We start from the raw sequence: 26,895 nt of genomic DNA, 5'->3' as shown, positions 1-26,895 counted from the left end.
ACGAAATAGTTCTTAATCTTCTTCGTCAAACAAGGGGTTTATTTGGAGAAGACAGGACAAGGGTGGAGGATAGAGGTAAGAGGGGTAGGATTTCCCTATTATCTACAATGAGTGTTGGGTTGGAGGATATTGAGAGAAATGGCAATTCAGACACTAGCATGAAACAGAGCAAGTCAGAGAGAAATATAAAGACTACTGTCGTTTTTCTTCCTTCAAATCAACCAGGCCATCTCCAACTTGATTATCCCAAATCCCAGAGATAAAACCAGCTTCTTCCTTCAGTCACCACCATCAGCCCAAAAGAACTTCAAACTAGTCACTGTTGCCTTGGGTCCAACCTGCTTTTCCTGGTAACATTACAAACAGAATCTTCATTTAACTGACAGCTGATCCATCTCCAGATTTTGTCCTTTGCACACATTTTCTTATAATTTCTCTCTTCTCCACAGAGGGAATTGGGGTCCCTGATTTGTCCCCCTATACATGGTCTTTCACTCAAGTAGCCATCCAGCTGGCTTGAGTTTCTCTGTCCCTTCCCACTATAGCAAGGCTAAGGAATGCCAGAACAAGTGCAAAGAGGGCTAAGGGGGAGAGCCTGGCTCTCTGACAGAGTCCATGACTCTCTAGCTCGGAAAATTCTGATCTTCTATTTAGATATTCCTTGAGGTATCAGATTTAAAATATCACTTGGCAGAAGAAACTTCTGGACAGTGTAAAGATCAATCTCTTTTATGACTCTTAGCAAGGTCCCCAGCAAGGAAATTGCTTCCTGCTTGATCGAGATCTCAGCTCAAAAAGCCCAGAATTCCCCACGGATATTTGCCTCGGCTCTCTTCTTACCCAGCATCCACTGCTTCCAACCATCATTGCTGTCACTCAACTTCTTGCAAAATTTCATCTTTTCTTCTTGCAACCCGTCCTTATTAATGTCTCAAATGTACAGACTTTCTACTTTTGCAAAGGAGTGGGATGGGGACGGGCTTGTGCTTCCTTATAATTCTACAACATTCATCTTCAATTATTTGGTGGCATTTTAAATTTCATTTACATTTTTGCTGTCAATGTATTTTCATTTTTGGCCATGTTTACTTCACTCTGCATAGGTTTGGGTCTTTCCATTCTCCTCTATATTCATCATATATATTTCTTACTGTACAAAGATATTATGTAATATTCATCTATCACTTTGTTTACTTATTACCCAAAAGGAATCTCCTTTCTTTCCAGCTATTTCCTATTTCAAAAATTGCTGCTATTAGTATTGCTGCCTCCCGGCCCGCGAGAGGCTGCAAGGTGAGAAGATAGAGATAGAGTAGAAGTTTTAGATCCCTCGAAGGGCGTGAACGAGCCGACTTTAGAGATGTAAATAATTGAGTCAGTAGACAATTATTATTTGTAAGAGCCACAGCTGCTCCGACCACTGGGTGTTACTATCCAGGCTGACCCACCCAATGATCTCAATTTAACACTACACTGGTCAGAGGATAATGCTAGCTCAGATGGAAAGGAGATCAGAAACTAAAGGAGGTAGATAATGCTAGGTAGCATTAGGAGAAAGAGAGAGGAAGTAAGGCAGGCCTGGCCTAAAGACCAGGCCTTAGTGAGAAAGATAGAGAAGAGAGAGACAGGGGAGAAGATGCTCCTTTGCAAACCTGTGGATGTCCTCCAAGTGGGCGGGCTGGCTGCGGCTCGTTTATTTATAATCTTGGCAGCTCAATACATATTGAACAGTTATATGATATCTCAATGCATATGGATGAGTTACCTGGGGTATTCCCATTGGATAATGCAACTTATGACAAGGTGAAGGTGGGGTTATTATCCCCGGGAGAGTGAGACAAAGGAAACCAAGGTTTCGCGCCTAAACTTCAACCACGCTGGCAATAAAATTTATTGCCATGCACAGGATGGCCATGTGTTCACTCACAATCCTTGTCTCCCCATAATGCCTATGGGCTGGACTGCTACAAGTATCATGGTATGTATGGGGATTTTATTATTATTAGTTACTTCTTTCAGGTAATTATGAAGATTGAGAAAAAGACCATGGACAATTTAGTCACTTTATTTGCATAATTCCAAATTGCTTTCCAAAATTCACAGCTTCACTAACAATACATTAGTGAATATATATTTCCACCTTCCCTCAAACCCTAAATACTCCTATCATTTATCATTGTTTCAAATATCCTAGGGGAGAAAGGTAAAACTTCAAGCAGTTTGGACTTATATTTCCATTTTTAGTGATTTTGAACATCCTCTTACATGGTTATTAATAGTTTGTAATTGTTATTAGAACTATTTATTGATGTCTTTTTACCATCAAACAATTGGGGAAAAACAATAGATAGATGGATGGATAGATAAATATTGTCATTCCCAATAGATCTATGGTAAAAGAACATTAATAAATAGTTCTCATCATTTTATGTAAATATACACACAGACACAAATACATACACAAAAACCCCAAGTACATCTATCCTTCCCTTGAGACAATGATTGCTCATTTCTTTTGTGAGGCCTAGCAACCTTGGTCATGCTAACTAGAGATAAAATTCACAGGTAGCCATTTTCCTCATGGATGTGGCATAGATATCTATATTAATCTTTCTATATCTATATCTCTATACCTCTAAATATTGAGAAAGAGAAAGAGAAGGAAATGTTTTTTGCAATAGTTTTTACCATTGACCTTTTGGGAAAATGAATATATTATATTTGTAATATGATATATTACATGATTATATAACATATATAATATAAAATTATAAAGTAAATATATTTGTTTGTTATCTATATAGCTTGGATACCAAAACTTTTTTGGTGAAATTTGTTATGAAGTTTTTTTTTCTCCATTCATTTGCTTTCCTTCTTCACCTAAATCAGTGATAGGGAACCCTTTAGAGATGGAGTACCAGTTCTCTTCCTCAACCCACTCCCCAGACCAAGTGTTGTGCCCATGCCCCACCCAGAGACCACTTTCTGAGTCTCTCCCCACACTGAGTGCCAGGTGAACTGCTTCTCCCTTTACTCCACCCAGGGGAGGTAGGAAGCACTCTCATTGGACTGCTGGGCAGGGTTGCAGGTAACATATTCAGGCTTGGGGAGAGGGAGAGGAAAGTGGTGCAAGCACTGTAGCTCCCCTCTGGTTATGTGAGCTATGGTTGCCTCAAATTTAGGGAAAAAAAACTCCAGTTTATAGGAAAACCCCTTATTTATAGGGAAATATAATCCTCAGATTAAATGACATCATCCTGACACATTCACCCCATTATGTTCCAGCCTTCCTGAAGGAGGTATCCTCCAAAATAATCTTTTTAACAAATGGTCAAGGGTTGAAGACAGGTTTTAATCTGAATGCAGGGCTGATTGCTACTTCTGACAAGGCACTATTGTGTTTTCCATAACTTTTAGCCCACCTGTTCTCCCTCAAGCAGTCACCCCTTTGAATGCAAATTGAATAGGCTAGTAAGAAGTGAGGGGACTAAGAAAGCAAATTAAGCTCAAATTTTCTTGTGAAAGAAACTAGGGAAGGGAGTTGTAGAATGGTTAAGAGCCTAATCTGTCCTAAAAAGGACAGATTCAAGTCTCTCCAAGCCACTGCGCAGTGGAGATCAGGAAGATGCAAGACCGATGGTGGGGAAAAAAGGCAGAAGAAATCCAGCGCTTTGCTGATACGAAAAACTACAAACAATTTTTCAGTGCCCTCAAGACTGTCTATGGGCCATTAAAACCCACCACCACTCCCTTGCTATCCTCTGATGGTGACACTCTCATAAAAGATAAAAAAGGCATCAGCAACGGGTGGAAAGAACACTTCAGTCAGCTTCTCAACCGACCCTCTTTAGTCGACCAAAGCTCCCTTGACCAGGTCCCCCAAAACCATACCATTGAACAACTTGCCGTCCCTCCTTCAATAGAGGAAGTCCAAAAAGCCATTAAACAAATGAGTGCAGGCAAGGTACCCAGTAAAGACGGGATCCCAACTGAGGTGTACAAGGCCTTAAATGGAAAGGAGCTCCAGGAATTCCACATAGTGCTGACCAGAATTTGGGAAGAGGAAGACATGCCCCCAGAACTCAGAGATGCCTCCATCGTAGCCCTATACAAGAACAAAGGCTCATGAGCAGCCTGTGACAAGTACAGAGGCATCTCACTACTCTCACTGCTGGAAAGATCCTCGCCCGTGTTATACTCAACAGATTCCTTTCATCTGTTTCAGAGCAGAACCTGCCTGAATCACAATGTGGCTTCCGACCAGATCGCAGCACCATTGACATGGTCTTCACGGTGAGGCAAATGCAGGAAAAATGCCTTGAGCAGAACCTGAGTCTCTACATTGTCTTCATAGACCTGACAAAGGCCTTCGACACAGTGAACAGGGACGCATTGTGGGTGATCCTTAGCAAGCTTGGTTGCCCAGCAAAATTTGTCAAACTGATCCAACTCTTTCATGTCGATATGACAGGGGAAGTCCTATCTGGTGGAGAAACTTCCGATCGCTTCAACATCTCCAATGGCGTGAAACAAGGCTGTGTCCTCGCTCCGGTACTATTCAACCTATTTTTCACCCAAGTATTATGACATACTGTGATGGATCTAGACCTGGGCATCTATATCAAATACCGACTGGATGGCTCACTATTCGACCTTCGCCACCTGATTGCAAAAACAAAGACAACAGAGACACTCATCCTGGAAGCTCTCTTCACAGATGACTGTGCTCTCATGGCCCACCAAGAAAATCATCTTCAAACCATTGTGGACAGGTTCTCTACCGCAACAAAACTGTTTGGCCTGACTATCAGCCTCAGCAAAACAGAGGTGCTGTTCCAACCTGCACCAGGGAGGCCAACTAACCAGCCATGCATAACTATCGACGGCACGCAGCTTTCTAATGTCAACACTTTCAAGTACCTGGGCAGCACCATCGCCAACGATGGGTCCCTAGACCATGAGATCAATGCTAGGATCCAAAAGGCCAGCCAGGCATTCGGGCGGCTTCACTCCAAAGTCCTCCAACACAGCAGTGTAAGCACTGCGACGAAGCTCAAAGTGTATAACACAGTGGTCCTCAGCTCGCTCCTGTACGGTTGTGAGACATGGACACTGTACCGGAAGCACATGAAACAGCTGGAGCAATTCCACCAATGCTCCCTCTGGTCAATCATGAGGATCCGATGGCAGGACCGAATCACCAATCAGGAAGTCCTCGACAGAGCCAACTCCACCAGCATCGAAGTCATGGTCCTCACAACCCAGCTATGATGGTCTGGACATGTCATCCACATGGACCCACAGCGAATACCAAGATAGGTATTCTAAGGTGAACTGTCAGCTGGACTCAGGATTCAAGGCCGACCAAAGAAAAAAGATACAAGGATCAGCTCAAGTCCAACTTGAAGTGGGCTGGCATTACACCAAAGCAACTAGAACTTGCTGCCTCTGTCAGAAGCAGCTGGCGAACCCACATTAACCATGCCACCGCCACCTTTGAAGATGAATGACGTCAACATCTTGCCGCTGCACGTGAACACCGACACCAGGCCACAACCGCACCTCCTGTAACAACTGGCATTCCATGCCCCATGTGCCACAAACTCTGCGCCTCAGCCTTTGGACTGCAAAGCCACATGAGGGTACATCAATAGATGATCATGCACAAAGACAATTTTCATTCTCGGTCACTGAGAGACTACTACTACTAAGAGCCTATTATCCTAGCCTCAGGTTCATAAAACTTATTCCTAAATCACTAGAATACAGTTTTGAATATTTTTAAAGTACAAGCCCACAAGACACATCCCCAAATCCCCAAAATATTTTGTATAGTGAAGACACTGTTTGCTTCTGATAGTAAAGATGTAAGTTATTTATCTCATCAGAACAAAGGTAATTAAGAGGCCATTGTAATTCTGAATGGGGTGGAGAATCTTGTCCTGCAAGGGATGCTGTCTTAAAGACACATGCTTACTAATTCCTACTGGGGAAAGGGGAAAGGAAGCAGCCCAGCTGTGCCTTCCTCCAGCTTTCTAGTTAGTATCTCTGGTAAACTCTATGGTGCAGGGACAGGCCCACTGGGTCCTTGGAGTACTGGGTCCTTGGCATGCATGCCCACAGAGGCATCTAGGCATGCCATAGGCTTGCCATTACAGACCCAGAAGCATTAGTTTTGTTTATGCAGATTTTTTGATTCATGAAACCAAAATTATGTTATCGTTGGTAACAGTCTCTATCTCTTATTTATCTCCTATACCCTGCTCGTAGCTTTTAAAGGTATATTATATGCTTGTCTTCTAAATGCTTAATGATAAAATCTTTACTGTAAAGATCATGTGTCCATTTAAAATTTTTTGTAGAATCTGACATAAGATTTATTTCACTTCTGGAATATTGCTTTTCTGACAATTCTTTATAAGTTCCTTTGAAAGTAATTTATGCTTTTTGATATATTGAATCCTGGGTTATTGAGTAACATTGTTTCCAATTCTCCTTTGTCTAGACTATTCCATTGATCTACTTCTTGATTTTTAAGTCAATATTAAATGGTTATTTTAATTGCTGCTTTACAACATAATTTGAGATCCAGAATAAGTATTCATCCTTGTTTCTTACATTTTTTGTTATTTCCCTTTTAATTCTAGATAATTTATTTCTCCAAATGGAATTATTGACTCCCTCCTAAACAGATAAAAGGATCAAGCATGAACCAGACAAACCACTCAAGAGTGACAGAATTCCTTCTCCTGGGACTTTCTGATGACCCTCATATGCAACTACTACTCTTTATATTAGTTTTGGGGGTGTACTTAGTTACTGTTCTTGGAAACCTGCTTCTTATCTTTCTAGTTCTCACTGATACCCAGCTCCATACACCCATGTACTTTTTTCTGTGCAATTTATCTACAGCTGACCTCTTTTTTTCTACCAACATTGTTCCCCAAGCTCTAGTTCACATGCTATCCAAGAGAAAGGTCATTTCCTTCATAGGATGTGCAGCTCAGCTGCTTCTCTTCCTCATTTTTGGATGTACACAAAGTGCCCTGTTAGCTGTGATGTCTTATGACCGATATTTGGCTATTTGTGATCCCATGCACTACTCTCTTATCATGACAGGCAGGTTATGTTGCCTCTTATCTTTGGGGTGCTGGACCAGTGGTTTTCTAATTTCAATTGTGGACACTACATTCACATTACACCTACCCTATCAAGGAGACAATAAAATTTCTCATTTCTTTTGTGAGGCTCCAGCAATCTTGGCTATAGCATCTGGAGATACTCATAGCTCAAAGATGGCCATTTTCCTCATGGGCGTGATGATTCTTCTTGCACCTGTGTCCTTGATCCTGGTTTCCTATGGCTCTATCATAGTGACTGTCATCAGGATGAAGACAGCTTCAGGGAGGCTCAAGGCATTTTCCACCTGTGGCTCTCACCTTTTAGTGGTTATCCTTTTTTATGTTACAGGAATCATGACTTATATGACACCCAAGTCCTCTAAGGAGCAAGGGAAACTAGTGTCTGTGTTTTATGCTGTGATAAACCCCATGCTTAACCCCCTTATCTATAGCCTACGGAACAAGGACGTGAAAAGAGCATTCAGAAATGCAACCAAGAGAGGGAAAGTCTGTAAACTCTGAGCCTCACAATGTAATTGTATTCATCAAAACATTTTATTTCCAAAATTTGTTGTATCACAACTACCATCACCAGCAGCAGCACCACCACCACCATAATTTCATAGGTATAAAATACATTTCCCCTCATGATTGGTAATAGAGAATGCATCTTGATATTGCATTATAACAGTATGTAGACTATTTGCATATCATATACCTACAAATCTGTATTAGGGAATTTGTCCCCATTGGAAAGCAAAAATGTTTTTCAGGGTGCAATGGTATGGTAAAATATGCATTGCTTAAGTCCAACATTGTGTACCACCGGACATCTGAAGGTATTTGTGTGGTTATATCATAAGGAGAAGGTGTGACGATGTGGTTTTTCCTTATGAAGTTATTTACTGCCCTAAGATCTGTTACAAACCTCCATCATGGCTTTCCATCTTCATTAAGCTTGTTCTTTTTAATAGCCAGAATTGGACTATTAAATTCAGACACCATAGGTCTTAATATGCCTTGTTCTAACAAGCTGTTTATGATTTGTGTTATCCATTCTTTTGCTTCTCTGCTTAATTTGTACTGAGGTATCTTAGGAGGAACTCCATCCCTGACTTGAATTCTGACTGGTGTCACTGATTTAATCCTACCTACATCATTCAGATGTTTAGCAAACACCCCTTGTGGAATATTTTTAGGTATTTTACATAGATGTTAAAATCTGGATTTTCTCAGGTTCTTCTTCTAATTGTTCCAGATATAATGATGGATAGTGTTTTAATGAATGTTTGGGCAAATGCAAGTATATTTTTCCAGATCTTTCACCTTGCAAAGTCGCTCTGATCTTACACAAAATATCCTGTCCTAAAAGGTTATCTGGACATGAGGGGATCAATAAAAATGTATGATCAATGGTGAGAAAACCCGATTTGACCATTGTGCTTTTGAGCTCAGGGACCTGTTGTATTTGTCCCATAGCTCCAGCTACAGAAACCATACCCCCTCTGTTGATATCCCCTGGACATGCCATATTTTTAGAAGTGATTTTGAAGCACCAGTATCCACGAGAGGTTTGTATTTTTTCTTTCCCACTTTAATCCATACATATGGTTCTGGCTTTTGTGTAGATATGGAATTTATTGTTAGTGATTCACTCTACACTGCTCTGCTATCTCCTGCCACTTGAATGGCTGAACTAGTTAAATGTTCTTGGCTCAAATAATTTCCAAAGTGATCTCCATCTAAATTTGATTGTATTAGGTCTTCTACTTCATTGGAAAATGATTTTAAATCATAGCTATGGTTAATCTGATATATTCCTTCCTGGTCAGATTTCCCAACCATTTAGAATGATAGTTTCATGGCTGTCATTTGAATCCTTGGCTGTTCTATCAGTTGCTAAGTTTTGCATTCTATTCATCTTTTCAAATTTCACTACTACTTCCATTACTTTGAATATGATTATTATATTAAAATGTAATCGTTTCATTTTCAATAAATTTTGTAATTTCTAAATTATTCATGGTAGGATGAAAACTTTCATCTTCTGGATTCAAACTAGATGTTTTTTTTCTAAGAAAGTCTGTACCATATAGCTATTTGAAGTGTTAACTTGTTCATGTGGGTTTTTGTGTTCATCTTTGAGTGTTTGCAAGACTTTTACAGGTCCATTAATAGTAACCTTTTGTTTCAACTTTCTGCTATAGTCCTTCTGTTGCAGGGCATTGAAATTTTGTTTCAATGTGTCTTTCACTAACTACTGTTTAGGTTTATGTAATTTCTTATGACTTTTGTTAGTACAAAATTCAATCCCAGTGCCTAATCTGCACTGAAAAAAGTTTTCTAAGTAGAAACTATATGGACCTTGATTTATCCAGAGAACGGGACATTAGGCAAATATGTAGGCAATTCATTGAGAACTGTTGTTCAGTGGTAAAAGACTACTTTAAAACTAGCTGTCCAAATTGGGACTTTATGGACCTCAAAAAATTAAGGAGAGTAGCAATCTATGTTTATAAAGGTCGTGTAAAAAGACCTGAGGAACACAATACATTAGTGGAAGACTTAAAGAAAAAAATTGAAATATTGAAGAGACAATTGAAAAATAAGGGAGAGACCATAGCCCCTTTGCAGGAATCCATGAATAAATCAGTAACCTGCCATTTCTGTGAAAAGAAGGTCCACAAAATGATAGAATGTAGAACCTTTCTCAAGATTATCGGAAGGAATATGCATTTTAATAACAACTTTCGACATAATAACTACAGAAATGATGATAATAATCATAGAAACCAGAATTTTAGAAATAAGAACGTTAGAAACCAAAATTATAGAAATAGGAATTGGGAAAATAATGACAGTGCTCCAAATGAAGAAAATTATAATACCTAACAACAATATATAAGATACGGTGCTCGTCCAAAAAATACTTGAGGTGCTAAGGTCCCTCAGGGGGGTACCCTTCAGGGGAGTGTCCAAGGAATGTCCCAATATAATGAAGGTGGTTCTTCTTAGACTCTATTGATTTTATTGAGATTAATTAACCTTTTTCAGTTTTGTATCCCCTCCAAATAGTAGGAAATGATTGAGCAGATGCTGCTACAAAGCTAGCAGCCATAGAAGGACCTGAATTAATTTTAACATTAACAACCACTGATGATTTAAATTTATCACTTTCCTATAATGAAAAGGAAGTGGAAAATGGAAGAAAAAATTCAAAGCAAAACAGATTAATGGAGTATGGGTGTCATCTGAAGGAAAACCCCTGCTCCCTAAAAGTTTCTATCACCAAATTTTCCAATCTATTCATAAAAATGGGCACTTTGGTACCCAGGGCATAGTGGACTCTGTTAAGAGAGTATGGATATCCCCTGGTACAACTACTACAGCCTCTAATGTGTGTTCAGCCTGCTCTACATGTCAAGCATATAACCAACATGCATTTCATTGAAAAGCCTTTGGTGGACATCCTCTGGCTTACACACCTTTTGAACATCTACAGATATATTTCATAACAATGCCAAAGGCTGGATGTTATAAATTTTGTCTACTCATTGTAGATCAACTGACCAGATGGCCAGAAGCATTTCCTGTGACCCAAGCCACAGCATATTTTGTTGCTAAAATACTTTTAAAAGAAATTATTCCTTGCTTTGGACTGCCAGCACATATTGATTCAGATAGAGGAAGTCATTTTACTGATTCTGTCCTAAATCAGATATATTCTTGCCTGGGGATAACTCCCAAATTCCATTTTCCATATCATCCCCAGAGCTCAGGCCAAGTGTAAAGAATGAACAAAGAACTTAAGACTATGATTGGAAAATTATGTACTGAGACACATTTAAAATGGCCTGAAATTCTCCCTCTGGCCCTATTTTATCTCAGAAGCAGGCCTAGAGGAGACCTACACATCTCACCGTTTGAGATGCTTTTTGGACATCCGCCTATACAGGCTAAACCTTTTTCCCCTGCATATACAACACTATAAGGGGGAGATACTACTATTGCTTCCTATATACGGGAATTACAGCACAAACTACGTGAACTTCATGAATCTGGAGCTGCAGTACAAGCTGGACCACTAGATTTTTCTCTTCATGACCTGAACCCAGGAGACAAAGTGCTTATTAAGAATTTCAAGCATATTGTTGCAACTCAGCCTTCATGGGAAGGACCATTCCAAATATTGTTTACTCCAACATCTATAAAGTTTGGAGAGAAGGACTCGGATTCACTGCTCGCATGTGAAGAAAGCATCTTCTGTTGGGACTGATTGACTGTACCCTATCATTCATATGCATTGGAGATAATAATCCATTGACAAGTGGATGCTGTTTTTCAAAGTCACATTGAATTACTGATTTTTCCCCCTTGTTTTTATTATTGCTTTTTATTTTGATTACAATATTTTATTTTTTTCTTTTTTCCTCATTTCTTGTACTAGAGGTACATATAATTAATATTATTTTTTAATATTATTTTTTGCATTAATACAAGTTTAATACATATATATACTTGCTATAATGTCAATGCATACCCAAAAGCTTTAAACTATGGGAACCTGCCATTAATTAATAAAATATTATGAGACTATTATTAATGATTGTGTCTAATTCTAGAAAATAGATTAAAAACAAGGAGCACAGACTTAACCTGAAAAGTGTCAAAAAGAGCACACAGGTCAAAATGAAACCAATCCATGCGGGATTGATAAACTGCTATGCCAATATGGAAGGAGTTGAAACTAATGTGGACTCAAAAGTCTCTCTAAAGAGTAGATAGGAGACTTCATAAGACACTGGCAAAAAATTTGGCCTTTACTAAAGAAAGGGAGAGGATAGGGACACTTCTCTGAGTAGTAGACCCAAAGCATTGTCCAGGGAACTAATTTTTAGAAAATTAATTCAATGCTCCTTTTTAGTCACTCACCTGTGTATGATACAATGTCTGTGTATGTTATATTTTTCTTTATCTTGTCCTTAAGTTTCCTAGTGTTCTTCAACTCATGGGATCATTCCTCAGGTTTGCAATTTCTAAGTTGAGGCAGAGTTTAGACATGGTCAAGGTCTTTCAGACTAAAACATTTGCAACAGGGAGTTAAGACTATAACTTTAGGTTCAGGATACTGTGGAGCTGTAATTTTCCATCACCACCTAGCTTCTAACCTCTTTAGCCTTTTGATTGCTGACTGTCAGAGCTATTTGGAATCTATAATAAGAAAAAGAGGAAAAGGAGAGCTTTTGGTCACATTAGAGAAGAGTGCTAATTAGGGCAATTAAAGGTATATATATAAAAAGCTGTTTGGGAAGGGGAATTTCTCTACTCTTCATGAGTTGAGATTGGTATCTCTCTTCTGAAGGTCACCTAACTTTCACTAATTTTCTATAGGAAGTTGCCAATCTAAGAATACTAATACTCTGGAGAATATATAATTTCAACACACACACATATGTACTATAACAAATAAAAGGTGGCCTGGCCAGAGTTATAAGCATTTATTAATATAAAAAAAAAAAGAAAGAGCTAGAAGAGAGAGATTTCAGCCTTACTTATTTGAGGTAAGATCTGGTCCCAGGTTTCAGCCCAGGGTAGTCCCTTCCATGCTGCCACTTACCAAGCACCAACCCAGGAAGTCAGTCTGTTCAAGAGTTGAAGAAACACTTTTTCATCCCAAGCTCACATTGTAAACCCTCTAGCTCCTTCTTCTGTGGCTACACTGCACACTGACACACACACACACACACTGATGCCAAGCCATTAGATATGTTATTCTAACACTCACCTTTTGGGTGCCACAGGATGGAGGCATTTTACTTCACACAATATATGTATTTCCACATATATGCATGAAGATGTGTATACTTGTAATCAGTCAACAAGTATTAAGTGCCTGAAATGTGCTAAGTTTGGAGACATAAAAAAGTAGTTCTTGCCCTCATGGAGCTTATTTTATATGATGGGAGACACAGATATATGAGATATACAAGATAACTTGGAAGGGGAAAGAACTATCAGTTATGGGGTAGGAGAGGTTGGGATTTGTATATTTTTGTTTCCATCTATCATAGTTCAACTTAATGTAGTATAAATTAAGCACCTACAATATAAGGATCATTTGCCAGGTCCTGGGGATGCAAAGACAAACATTTAACAGTTCCTCCCCCTCAAGTTGTTTAGAGTCTAAGGTGGGGGTAAGAAGGGAGGAGAGGGAAAATGTCATATGTGCAAAGCTAAATAAATACACATTCTATGCAAAGTAAATAAAACTAGACAATATCATTTGGGGGGCTCAAGTCAACCGTTAGTAGTAAGTCAAAAGGTAAGGGTTTTTTAATTGACACAGAGATAGACAGACAGACAGACAGACAGACAGACAGACAGACAGACAGATAGATAGATAGATAGATAGATAGATAGATAGATAGATAGATAGATAGATAGGCCATAGAATTTGTCAAAAGAGCCAATATAGATACTGACTCTCAAGGATTTATGACACCTCTCTTTCCTCAGTGGTCTCCTCAAATAGCTTAACCGCTAAACTCCACAGCTTTCTTTAGTCCACACTATACTTGACCCTCCTATGACACTGTTGTCTCATGATTCTCTTGCCTCGTTGAATGTTCCTTCTTAGTCTCCTTTGCTGGACCATTATCCATCTCCTACCCCTTCAACATGGCTGTTTTTCAGAAATCTGCCTTTTGCTTTTCTCCTCTTTTTATAGGTACTCTCTAGGGGTACTTTAGTGAGTATAGGTACCATCTCTACATAGATGATTCCCAAATCTATATGTTCTATATATCCAAATCTATATATCCAATTCTAATCTTTCTTGAGTTCCACCCAAAATTCCTGAACCCCATTTCCACCATCAACTCCTCTTTTTCATTTTAAATTTTAATTTGGTACTAATTTATAAACACACAGCTTTGTTAAAAATCTCCAACAAATCTTTGTAGAACAATTGGTGTACAAATAATCATTTATTCTTAATATTTACATAGCACAATGATAAGACACTTTAGAAACTTGACCAGGAAGTAGATAGTATAACTTGATTTAGTCTCAAAGAATGTAAGAGCTATACCTAAAGTAATGCCATTACTAATAGGCAGACCCAAGATTTGAACCCACAATGACACCAAGTTTATTTTTTTAATTTATTTATTTATTCCAAGTCATTGTTTTTATTTAAAACCCTACTGAGGGCTCCCTGAGTGTTTATTTGGTAGAATAGCAGCCTTTCTGAAAAGACTTATTTGTATATTAATTTTGGATCCAAGTAATAAATATCTGATGACTTCTTCATAATCACCCAGTAGAAACACTTTTACATCACACACATCATGAGGAGTACCAACGGTGATTTATTAGACTTAGGAGCTCTGTCCTTCAGGAAGAGTCTGAGATAGAAGCTTATTCAGAAATGGATATTTCAAGGATCTATAGTCATTGGAATCCCATTCTCTTCTCCCCTGGGGGGACAAGGACAAAATATAGGTTTCAGGGGGTCAGAGAAGGGGAAGGCAGGGAAACGAAATATTAAAGAATTCTTCAAAGCATCATAAAATGAAATGGATCCTTGATCATAACCTAGAAAAATTCCTACTTTTTGGATTGGTGAATTTGAATGATATTCTATGCAGAAAGGTGTGGTCATCATAGAATAAGTATTTCGCTTCTGAAAATGTGTAAGGAGAAATACATCCCCAGTAGAAAGAGAAACACTTGCATTCCTACTTAATGATGCCTTACATACCCCAACTGCCCATTTCCTACTTTCTCCCACATTTACTTCCCAGTAGTGCATTCCAAAGGTAAAGACTTGAGCCCCCAAAATGATACTATCTTCAAATTGGTGCGGAGCAACTGGTATATACTGCTGATATCCTCTATGGGTTACAGTCTTCATATTTTCAGACACAATGAGATAAGGACAGGCACTTTCAGGATCCAGTGTCACATTCACTCTGAAGTGTTTCATCATTTCCCAGATTCCAGTGATTGGAGCCATGGACACTTGAATAATGGTAGCTTCTGGACGATGACTTAAAAGGGACTTGATCCTCTTCAGTGTACCTCCTCCTACCTTCAGAAGCTGGAGATCTGGTTTCTGGCCATTTTGCTCAAGATCTATAATGATCTCCTTTAAGCTCTGAAGATGTTGAGAAAGCCTGGTCTCACTTTCTCTAAGATTCTTAATGTTCTTACTTTCATCTCTGCTCAAGTTTTGAAGGTGCCACTTTTCCTCACACTTTAGGAACTCATATAATCTCTTATATTCTGCTCTAATGCTCTCCCTCCAAGCATCTGCCTGTTCATTCCAAGTCTCCATTTTCTGTCTCTCTTCAGTCAGCATGTTTTGAATCATCTCCACTTCTTTCCAGAGAAGATCCAAAGTTTTCTGGAGCTTGTCTCTAGAATCCTCTGCAGCCATTTCTATAAGGTGCACTGTATGCCTGCTATGCTCCTGGCTTTCAAAACAGGATACACAGTGGAGGGTTTGATCCTCCTCACAGAATAACTTTTGTTCTTCCTGGTGTCTCTCACATATTGCTCTTTCCATCCTCAGCTGCAATAAGTAGGGTCTAATGTTTCTAGCTAAGCTAGACAGCTTTCCCAAGCAATGGTTGGACTCCAAGTCTTTTATCTGGAAGGCTCTTCTGCATTCAGGACAGGGGCAGGATTTGTCAACTTCTCTCCAGGTCCTAAGGAGGCAAGGTTGGCAAAAGCTATGGCCACAGCCTAAATTCACTGGGTGGCTGAAGTAGTCCATGTACACAGGACAAGTCAGCTCTTCCTTGAGGTTTTCAGCTAATTTTGCCATTGCCATTTTTCTGGAAAGAAAGTTTCAAGGCAGAAGAATCTCCTGAAATAAAAGAAAAGAGACTTTCAGAACTTTTAAGCCTTAACTTATATTCCTTCCAAGATCCTCTGGCCACTTTCAGTTTCATACCATCTCTTAAAGAACATTATTTTCCCCAAGAAGAAAATGAAAAGAGACAATGGAAGACTCTTGAGAAAATTATACCAAAATTTTTTAAAGTGTTTGTTTTAGTCTCTTCTTTGTTAGAAATTTAGAATGTGACATATTATCCCAGGTGAAACCAAACCCTCTCCAATCTATGGTTAAAAGATAAGCTCTCTTCCTTGGGTCAATGGACAGATAGTTTCACTCATTATGTTGAACTTCAATTATAGGATACCTGATTTTCCCATGTTGTTCATCATCTTGGATAAGATTGTTCTTTATATTTCAAGCCCACCAATTTAATTGCCCAACCCACATACAAGAACTGCTTGGTCTTCCACTTAGAATCTCCTGGAAGACATTAATCAGAAATAAAAAGTAGGCCTCTACGAAAACATCCTTGAGCATTTCAAGAAACTCAAACTGTGAGCAAAATTCTCTTCTAAATGTTAAGAAGTCAAAATGGGAAAAATCTTGTAGTCCCCACTAGTGAGAATAAGCCCCAGTAAAATCACAGCAATAACCTAGAAGTAGTCAGACATGTAGCTTCCCACACACACACATCCCCAGCTTAAGAACTTAATCCAATTCCTTCTCAAATACTAAATGTCCTTCCAAGAAATCACTGGTGCAAGAATTCTATGAGAAACTCTGTGAGATAGTTACATATTGACATATTGATTATCCTATAGAAAACTCTTAAGTTTCAGTGAGGTAAACTAAGTCATTGTACTAAAATTGTAAATCATTACGAACCATTGTCCATGTAAAAAGCTTACCTAATCCCTTGGTCTATGTCACTTTCTCTATAAAATACTATCTGTGATAAACAAACCTTGCCTCTGATTGCTACCAGCTTCATTGGTCTTCCTGATGTGTGTCATTCTTTTCCCCATATCCTATTCTCCTTGGCCCTACAGGACCCCCAAATGTTTGTCAGTTATCTGAAAAAACTGCAGTGAACATAACATTTAATGAACTTCTAGTACCAATGGTACCTTAGGCTTAAGCCAAACTTAAGATATGAATTATAATCATTAATTTATCTGAATATCACAATATGGCTTTGTCCTCCATGTGCAAAGATCCTTTGATCTCAGATTCTCAAATGTCAGAGCAGGAGTAAGCCTGAAAAGGCATCTGTACAAATCCCTTCTCTTTACATTTCAGTCGTAGAGTCGCTGACCTTGATCCCAAAACCTTCTAAAGTCCAGATTTAAGCATATTTCTGGGATATCCAATTATTAAATTCATTTATGTGTGTGTATATATATATATAATATGCATGAATACACACATATACCCTCCAATGACTCTCCACTTCATAAACTCATCACTTTCCTTATTGATCTGGTTCCCTTATTCAACCTCACTTTGCAACAATATACATTCTTGTTCAAGAGTCTTAGTACTTTGTTATTCCCTTCTATTCATAAAAATAAATAAATAACATGAGAAAACTGATATTCCCAAATGGACAACATACATTTACCTCCATTTATCTAGCAAGTTTCCTTCAGTATCTGCAGCTCAAGATCTGATCTTCCAAGCAAGATTCAGTCTCTCACCCTGAACTTCCCAGGTTGATCCCTTTTGTAGCTCTGGATTCATACCTGCTAGGCTCTAACTTGGTCCATTTAACACTAGGGAACCTGGGGTCTGCTTTGGAATTTTTTACTCCAGAGATGAATTCACTCCTGGGTTGGTAGAAGCAAGACAAAAACCCCTAACTTCACTGGATTCATATATCTGAAATGTTTATTACATGCAAGGTAAAATGCTAAGCACTGAAGATGGGAGCTGCTCTAAGGGATCTAATAGTGAAAATGAGACATATACATAAAGTGTAATGATAGTTAGGATGGGATATTTCCAGGACTGATTCTCTTCAAAACTTGGTTATAAAAATCTGCTTGGATATAAAAAAAGTAATGAGTCCAATATCCAGGCTCATGTGGACCTATTAACAAACAGTTTTTCATGGATAAACAGAATAGATAGGACCTTTGTTTGAAGGTCCTCCTAAAGTTCATGCCTCTCCCTTTTTAATAAACTAGTGACTCCAAAAGTGTGTTGAAAAAAAAAAATTTGAAATCACTTGGAATTGGCTCTCTGGGGAGTTTACTATGAGCATTTAAATATTGGAAATGGGAAAAATGACAAATCAATGTTTGATTTATTGTTTTATTGACTGTTTAGACTGAAGAATGTGAAGGAGAAAATCTTACTAATGAAGGCTAATCTTAAAAGTGTACTTTTTTATCTTGGAATCTTCATTGTTATACATCTATTAGCACACAGATTATGGGCTCCTTATCATCACTAGGATCAGCATCAAGTTCTCTATTTGACATTTAAACCCCCTCATAAATCTGGCCATCTCTTACTTTTCCAGCCTTCTTGAACGCCTCTCCCATATAGTCTATGATCAAATGGCACTAGCTTCCTTGCTCTTTCTAGAACAAGACTTTCCATCTATTGCCACTGAGCATTTTCATTAGATATCTCCTATGCCTGGATTCTCTCCCTTTTCATCTTTGAATACCATCTTCATCCTTCCCTCAAGTCTCAGCTGTAATCACATTATAACAGAAGTCTTTCCTAATCCCTCTTAATGTGAGTGCCGTCCCTCTATGAATTTTCTTAACTTAACATATATAAAATTTGTATGTATATAGTTCTTTGTATAGTGTCCTTTTAGAACTATTTTAAATGCCTTTTTTGTCTCCTCAGCACAATACTAATGTGTCAAATAAATATTTGCTGATTAACTGTATATCTTTATTATGTAGTCTTTAAAGTAGAAATTAAATGTAACCAAGAAGTAATTAGAGTGCCCTGATTTTCTGTGACTTCCTTTGAACATCCTTTTTCTTTCCTCTAAATATTTTGAAAATGTTTAATTTATTTCCTTTTTCTTCATCATAACTACCTATGTATCTCTCCCTTCAATGAAAAGATGCTTTCTCTTCTAACAAAAATAGAGACTCTTCCAGTATATATTTTTCAGAGTGAATGCTTGTTTGAAGTTGTTAGAGACAACTATCTCGATTTCAGGTACTTTGTATATCTGAACTCTTCAAAGTATAACTTTCAATTTTCATATTATGGATAAAAACACCAAAAATCTGAAAGCAATAAAACTTTATACCCTATTATCTCTGTTACCTATCCTTTATATAAGGGTGAAGTGACTGATTTACTCAATTCTGTCCAATTTAAAGAGAATTAAGATGCTTTATCAATTAATTTCAAAGATAGGGCATAGTTCTTATAACTAAAATAACTTTGCACAAAATTTTTATAAGGTCAGACCAAACAAACTTGGCTATACCCCAGAAAAAAATATATATATATATATAAATTTTTGAGAGAATTTAAAAAATACTCAATCAAATGTTTGAAGCCAACATGGCTATAGTACATAACTAAGGAGAAATTACTTTGGAGGAGGTATGAGACAAAGGAGGCAGTGGTGAGGAGAAGCCTTGGTTTTGGCTTTGAACAGGTCTCCACACTGTGACCAGAATAAAATCTTTCAATCTTGGAGGAGTCCCAATGTTGTCACATTTCTGACCTTTGTATCAGTGCCCTTCCACTTTTCCCAGGTTTTCTAATGCCAGCATCTACATTCAGAGTCAAGGACAGATCCTGAAGTCAAGCTTGAGAACACCTTAAGATCTCAACAAATATTAAAAAAAAAAAAGATTTCAGGAAAAAAGGATAATTGGGTTATCTCTCCCTCATGTAGATTCTCTTAAGTTTGAAAGGTCAATATTTTCTGCCAACTGTTCTTAAGGAGGCACTTTAGTAAACATCTCTTTCTACAAGTTGATTAATTTCCTTAGTTCATACTCATGGGACCCCATAGAATTTTATTTCCACTCATTTAGAATAAAGGGGAATGGGAAGGTTAACAGAAAGCCAAAGGTTACAGGGACTCAAAAAGGATGCAATACACTTAGTGCTGAGAAAATAATATATTTCAAAAATAATTTTACTCATCAAAATGGATAGATTTCATGTATTGAAGGGCTATTATGATACAGACTTCTGTTATACCTAGTGTGGTCCCTATGACACTGTGTCTTAGCTCTAATGTGGATTTAGTATCTCCTCCAAAACAGAAACCTTACATTATATTTAGTTAAGGGTCCTTAACCTGGAGTATATAAATTTGTTTTATATTTTTTATATATATTTTGATACCTCTACTTAATTTAATTGGTTTCCTTTATCACACTATACATATATATGTATAATTTGACTCAATTTAGAAGGTTATTCTAAGGATTCTGTAGGCTTTACTAGACTGCCAAATGGGATCCAGCACACCAAAAGGGCTAAAAACTTCATTCATTAAAATAAAAACTCCAGAGTTTTCAAGGTTTCAAATGGGACAAGGCACCTAGACCTATCCTACCGAATTATTCAACCTTCTAAAATGTAACTTACAGGAATTCTCTTTTATAATAGAACTCCTTCATGGTCTGAGGTGCTTAGAAGGCTTAAATAATAATTTACCATTTGTTCTTCCCTTGAAGAAATGAGTTGGAGACATCAAAGGTACACTGACTCAGATTTGGCCAAAGTACCTCCTATTACCTGTAGAAGTTGAAGATGAACTTCTGGCATTTTTGCTCTCAATCATCTCCCTTAGGCTTTGAAGAGTCTAGCCTTACTTTCTTCTAACCTCTTGAGACTCTCCATTTCCTTCTGGGTCAATCTGAAAATATGTAATTCCTCTTCTTCCTTTAGCATTTCACAAAATCTTCTATATTTAGCTGTGATACTCTCCCTCCAAGCTTGTCCCATTTCCTTGCATGTCTTCTCTTTTTCCCCTCTCTTTTGGAGTTTGTCCCTTGAATCCTTTGCAGCCTTTTCTACAGGATGCACTATATGCCTGCTTCCTGGGATTGGAAACAAGATGTGCAAAAGAGGACTGGTCTTCTTCAGAGAAAGTTTTGCCCCTCCTTGTGCCTCTCACATGTGATCCTTTCCTCTGATCTGCAGCATGTAGGATATGATGAAGTTTCTGGCTGTGCTGGCCGGTTTCCCTAGGCTCTCATCTCATAGGTTCTTCTGCACTGAGGACAGGATTGGTCAACTTCTCCTCAACTCCTGAGAAGATGCAGGCAGCAAAAGCAGTGGCCAAAGCCAAATGTCATTGGGTGGCTGAAATAATTCATATACACAGAGAAGGGCTGCTCTTCCTTGAGGTTTTCCGCTAATTCTGCCAAAACCATGTTCCAAGTGGGAAAACAACCTTTAAAAAGAACTTTCCTTAATGGTCTTCAAATACAGAACTAAGCTTCTGAGAATGAAGCTTTGTCTATCTCTTATTAAATGGTTCTGGAGTTTAAAAGGGAATTCTTTGTTCTCTTTGAGCTTTGTAACAACATTTAAAAGAGTGGTTGGTATAAACTGTGACCGCAAAAATATGGTTTCAAATCAAAAATATAGTGGTCACCATGGGAAAATTCCCAAATATTAAATATACCCAAGTCAGCTTGGTTTTATAGAGATTTTAATTAGTACAAATTAAGGAATTAATGAAAGGGAGAGAGAAAGTAAGAGGAAATACTGAGAAAAGGGCTAGGCCAGCCTAGGCTTAAGCTTTAAGAGAGAGATCAGTCAGTCTTTAATCCACTCACCACAAGATTTGTCCCAAGCAAGATTCTAGTGTTCAGAGAGACCCATCAGTTTAGCTCCTCAGCTCAAACTAAGTTCAGCCACCGAGCCCTTCAATTCAGCTTTGGCAAGCTGACTTCTTCAGAGGCCTTTCTGTCCTCCTTTTAAAAAGAATTTTCTCCTATGTCACCTCCCCTAAGTTCTCACATCTACCAATCACAGTAGACATTTTCACAGGACTGACCATTATTAATTCACACCTGAGTAGACTAAACTTTTGAGTAATTCACACCTCTTTGCCCCCTTTCAAGTTTGCAAGTTGCCTGATCTTTTAGTGATTAATTTGACCTTCATAGGTACTTAGCACCCTTTTGTATTAGATCTAAAATAGACTTAGCTTAAGGACTTTTGCCTCACTATAAGTATGAGTTAAGTACTTTTCACTGTTCAGTAAGGAGTTTACAACTTTATCTTCCCCTAAAGTATGTTTAAGTATGATTGGAGTAATGTTAGAGTTCTCACATTCCTGATCAAGTACCTTCATTGTTTAAAATGGGGAATGGTCATAACCAAATGTTCTAAGGTAGAGTCTGAGAATTTTTAACATTCACAAGTCTGAGAAATTTTAAGATTCACAGCTTCCCTACTTAGTACCTCACTAGATTGTGAAGACAGGACTAACTCTCCTTTGCTTACCTTTTGATTGAATCAACAAAAGCTTGAACTAGGTGGAGGAGTGTGCAAACCACTTAGAAAATTCACACCCTCAGAAACTCAATCAGTGAACCCTTTTGATGAGTATTCACCCCTCTAGAAGGTAAGAACTGGTTCCCACAAATACTGCCCCCTGGGTAGTTCTAGACAATTTGGAAGCTGTGATTGGCCCCTGTGAAAGGGAAAAGAGTCAAGAGGCCACTATAAAAGACCCTGAATTTCGGAGGCTGAAAAGGAAGTCGACTCCAAGAAAGAGTTTGAATTCAAGAACAAAGTCAGTTTCAAGAAGAAAGTTGGCCTCAGGAGTCATCTTCAGCTCAAGTCATCCTCTTAACCTAACTCTTGGAGGGAACTTGGGTGAGTGGATAGCTGGATTTCCCTTCCTATCTTCTTTAGAGAGTTTAATTCCTGTAGAAGGTCAACATGTCCTGGCTCAGTCAAGCACTGGAGCAATATTTACTTAAATAGGTTAATGTCTTCTCTACCCTTTTGTATTTCTCTGCTTTCACTCTTTTCACCTCTTTTGTAAATAAAAACTATCAAAGTCCCTTCGACTTTGAACAATAATACTTTGAATCAGAGACCATCATTATTATTTATAATTTTCATATATTCTCGTCAAATCAATAATTTTTAATCCTTACATTAAGCATCTCAAAGTGATTATAATGGCAGGGGACAATGAGGAAAGGAATATTGAGTGAGGCACTGAAGTCATTAAATAAGTTTTGAGATTGACCTCAAGGTCAATAAATGACTTCAAAATGGTTAGGGGAGAAAGTGGCAAATAAATATCATAAACTTCAAAAGAGGAAAATCAGAGTAGTGGTCTAGAAGCACCACTTCAGGAACAAAGAATATGCTACCTTCTTGTTCTGTAGCTTAGGAGTTCTGTAGCTTAATCCTCTGAAGAGGATTATAAATGATGCTTTGTCCATTAAATTAAACCTAAGTGAGTAAAACTGGTCCAATTGAGAATAGTAGAGTAATATGTTAAGCAGAGAAGGATCTGTATAAGCATTAGTCACCCTTGCCACAGACATGATACAGTTATCTCTCTCTTTCAGAAGGAGAAAGAATGTCAGAGTAATTATATTAGAGCCATACTAAAACCTGGGTCTGTACTAGTCACCTGCTGCATTCCTTTAGTTGTATCAGAAAGCCTTGTTGAGTGCTAGGTCATTGGTGCTTTTCTCAGTTAGCTTGGGCATTTCTTTAATAGTTCTCTGAGGATGTGGCAAAATTGGGACACTAATACACTGCTTGTGGAAAGCAACTTGGAATTATGCCCAAAGGTCTTTAAAAGAATGCATGCCCTTTGATCCAGCAATATCATTATGAGGATTGTACCCCAAAGACATAATAAAAAAGGATTGTACAAAAATATTCATAGCCTCATTCTTTCTGGTGGCAAGAAATTGAAAAATGAGGGGGTGTCTTTCAATACAAGACATTCCCAACAACAACAACAAAATATATGAATTATGTCTTTTATCTTTCTATATCAGTTCTTTCTCTGGAGTTGGATATTCACAGGCTATTCTTCAAATACTAATTAACTAATTCTGTAGCTGTATATAGCATTCTCTTCCTACTACTTGTTTACTTGTTTCACTCTTCATTATTTCATGTAGGTCTAAGTTGTTTGTTTGTTTTTCATTAACCTCCTCATCATTTCCTATGGCACAGCAGTTATTCAACCATTCCAAAATTGATGGATATTCCTTCAATTTCCATTTCTTTATCACCATGGAGAAAGCTACTAAAATATTTTGGGACATATAAGTTATTTTTCTTTCTTCCTGATTTCCTTAGGAAACAGATTTCAAAGTGGTATCACTGGGTCAAAAGGCTGCCATTTTATAACTGCATAATTCCAAATTGCTCTCCAAAATGGTGGGGTAAGTTGGAACTTCCAGCAACAGTGTATTAGTGTCCTCATTTTTCCATATCCCCTCCAACATTTGTCATTTTACCCTTTTATTATTTTAGCCAAACTAATAAGTTTGAAATTATATCAATAGTTTTCTCTAATCAGTAGGTGTTTAAAGCATTTTTATATGCCTATATATGGTTTTGATTTTTTTCATCCAAAAACTATTTGTTCATATTCTTTGACCACTTATCAATTGGGGGATGACTCTTATTCTTAAAAATTTGACCAAGTTTTCTATATATATTTATATATGAGACCACTTTCCTAGAAACTGTATAAAATGTTTATCCCAAGTTTCTGCTTTCCTTTTAATTATGGCTAATTAATTTCTTAAAAAACTTTTTAAATTTAGTCAAAAATATCCATTTTACATATCACAATGCTTGCTGTCTCTTGTTTACTCATAAATCCCTCTCTTATCCATAAAACTGATAAGCAATATGTTCCATACTCTTCCAATTTGCTTATATTTAGGTCATGTATCAATTTTTATCTTATTTTAGTGAATGGTGTAATATATTGGTCTATATTTTGTTTCTGCCAAACTACTTTCCAATTTTCCCAGAAATTTTTGCCAAAATAGTAAGTGCTTATCCCCAAAATTTAGGTCTATACTTTTGTCAAATTCAAGGTTAAAATTATTTTGTAGTGTCTCTGTTCTGTTCCAATTGAACTACCTTTCTATTTCCTTGTCAATATCAGATAGTTTTGATAATCACTGCTTTGTAATACAGTTTTAAACCTTGTCCTACTAGATCTCCTTTTTTATTAATTCGTTTACTATTTTTGATCTTTTGTTATTTTAAATGAAATTTGTTATTCTTTAGCTCAATAAAATAATTTTTTGGCAATTTAATTGAGATCATGTATAATTTCTGTAAAATCCAAGATTTAAAAAAATTTTAGAGAAATTTCAGGAAAAGAAGCTCGCTAACTCCTTGAATCAAGAAAGTGAATTGTTTGAAGAAAGTGCCTTAAACAAACCTACACTGCATCAGAACATCCAGAATGAACTTTGAGATGTAACTGATTGAACTGAAGGGGATTGAACCAATTTATTCTAACTGTAAACTTTTATGCCAAAGGGGATTGCCCCTAATTGGCTTTTTGTCAATGTACCTACCAAACATTGGTTTTGCTCTCTCTGTTCTATTTCCCTCTTATCTCCAACTATTGTAGTTTTCTCTTAGTGCAATATTGTATACACCTTTAGCTAGAAGATCTTTAGAGGTATAAGCTAGGGGGAACAGTGACCTTTGGAGCTGTCACTTACTGTAAGTGACTTGTGAACTCTCATACTTAATGGTAAGTAGGAATACTTTAAATTCTTGATTTGATTAGCTAAAAATAGAGAAGGGGAAAGTTAATCCTGTCTTCGCAATGGCATTGAATAAGTATATTAGTTCAGGTAGGATTGTCATTTTAATTATATTGGCTTTACCCACCCATGAACAATGAATATTTCCCCAGTTATTTAAATCTGATTTTAAAAGGTGTTTTATATTTATGCTCTTGTAGTTCCAGGGTTTGTTTTGCTAGGAATACTCCCAGGTATTTTATTCTATCTTTGATTATTTTAAATGGGGTATCTCTATTTCTTCTTCTGAGTCTTTTTTTTAGTGCTTTATAAGCATGTTAATGATTTAATGGGGTTTCTTTTATGTTCTTCTACTTTGCTAAAATTATTGATAGTATTTTCTGCATATACCATTATATCATCTGGAAAGAGTTTTTTTACTCTTTTTGTCCATTCTGAACCCTTCGACTTCTTTTTCTTCTCTTACTATGCCTACTAGCAGTTCTAATACCTCATTAAATAATACTGGTGATAATTGGGCATCTTTGTTTCACTCCTGATCTTACTGGAAAGATTTCTAGCTCGTATTCATTACAAATTATGTTTGCTAATGATTCTAGGTAGATGCTTTGTATCCTTTGAAGAAAAAATCCATTTATATCTATGTTTTCCAGTGTTTTTAACAGGAATGAGTATTCTATTTTGTCAAAAACTTTTTCTGCATCTACTGATATAACATTTGTTACTTTAGTTATCAATATAATAAGTTATATTGATAGTTTTCCTTATGTTAAAGCATCCCTGCATTTGTAGCATAAATCCTGTTTGTTCACAAGGTATAATCTTTGTGATGTATTGTGGTAGTCTCTGAGCTAGTATTTTATTTAGTACTTTTACATCCATATTCATTAATGAAATTTGTCTACAGTTTTCTTTCTATGATTTTGCTCTTCTTGGATTAGGTATCACCACCACATTTGTTTGGTAGGGCTCTTTCTTTACCTGTTTTTTCAAATAATTTATTTAATATTAGAATTAGTTGATGTTTAAGTATTTGGTGGAATTCACTTGTAAATTCAACTGACACTGATGCTTTTTTTAAAAAGAAAGTTCATTTATGGCCTGTTCAAATTATTTTTCTAAATTAGGTTTATTCACTAGGGTAGAGCCAAGAAAACAGAGAAACAGTGAGGAAAGCCGGGACTACTATAAGAATCCTCTC

The 26,895-nt window shown here is 37.3% G+C and overlaps 2 protein-coding genes across 3 annotated transcripts in view; one reads left to right on the top strand and one right to left on the bottom strand.

Moving 5' to 3' along the window:
- The first annotated feature begins 6,707 nt into the window (after positions 1-6,707).
- LOC100617107 (olfactory receptor 2D2-like) lies at positions 6,708-7,643 on the top strand. The gene has a single exon (XM_003339598.2). The coding sequence runs from the start codon at positions 6,708-6,710 to the stop codon at positions 7,641-7,643; it is 936 nt and encodes a 311-aa protein (XP_003339646.2).
- A 6,453-nt stretch (positions 7,644-14,096) lies between these two features.
- Positions 14,097-26,895, bottom strand: part of LOC100021091 (probable E3 ubiquitin-protein ligase TRIML1) — a 32,678-nt gene continuing 19,879 nt past the window's right edge. For both annotated transcript variants that reach the window (XM_056812186.1, XM_056812187.1), the window contains exon 2: positions 14,097-15,993. In XM_056812186.1, coding sequence (XP_056668164.1) covers positions 14,560-15,957 — 1,398 coding nt within the window. In that variant the 5' untranslated portion in view covers positions 15,958-15,993 and the 3' untranslated portion in view covers positions 14,097-14,559. The remainder of the gene's footprint in view (positions 15,994-26,895) is intronic.

This window comes from Monodelphis domestica, chromosome 1 (genome assembly GCF_027887165.1).
Source record: "Monodelphis domestica isolate mMonDom1 chromosome 1, mMonDom1.pri, whole genome shotgun sequence".
Classification (NCBI taxonomy): Eukaryota; Metazoa; Chordata; class Mammalia; order Didelphimorphia; family Didelphidae; genus Monodelphis; species Monodelphis domestica.
The sequence above is the reverse complement of the archived record's forward strand: the minus strand, read 5'-3'. Positions and strand labels throughout refer to the sequence as shown.

Coding starts and splice junctions, on each gene's coding strand:
- LOC100617107 (XM_003339598.2), top strand. CDS start 6,708: ATGAACCAGACAAACCACTCAAGAGTGACAGAATTCCTTCTCCTGGGA.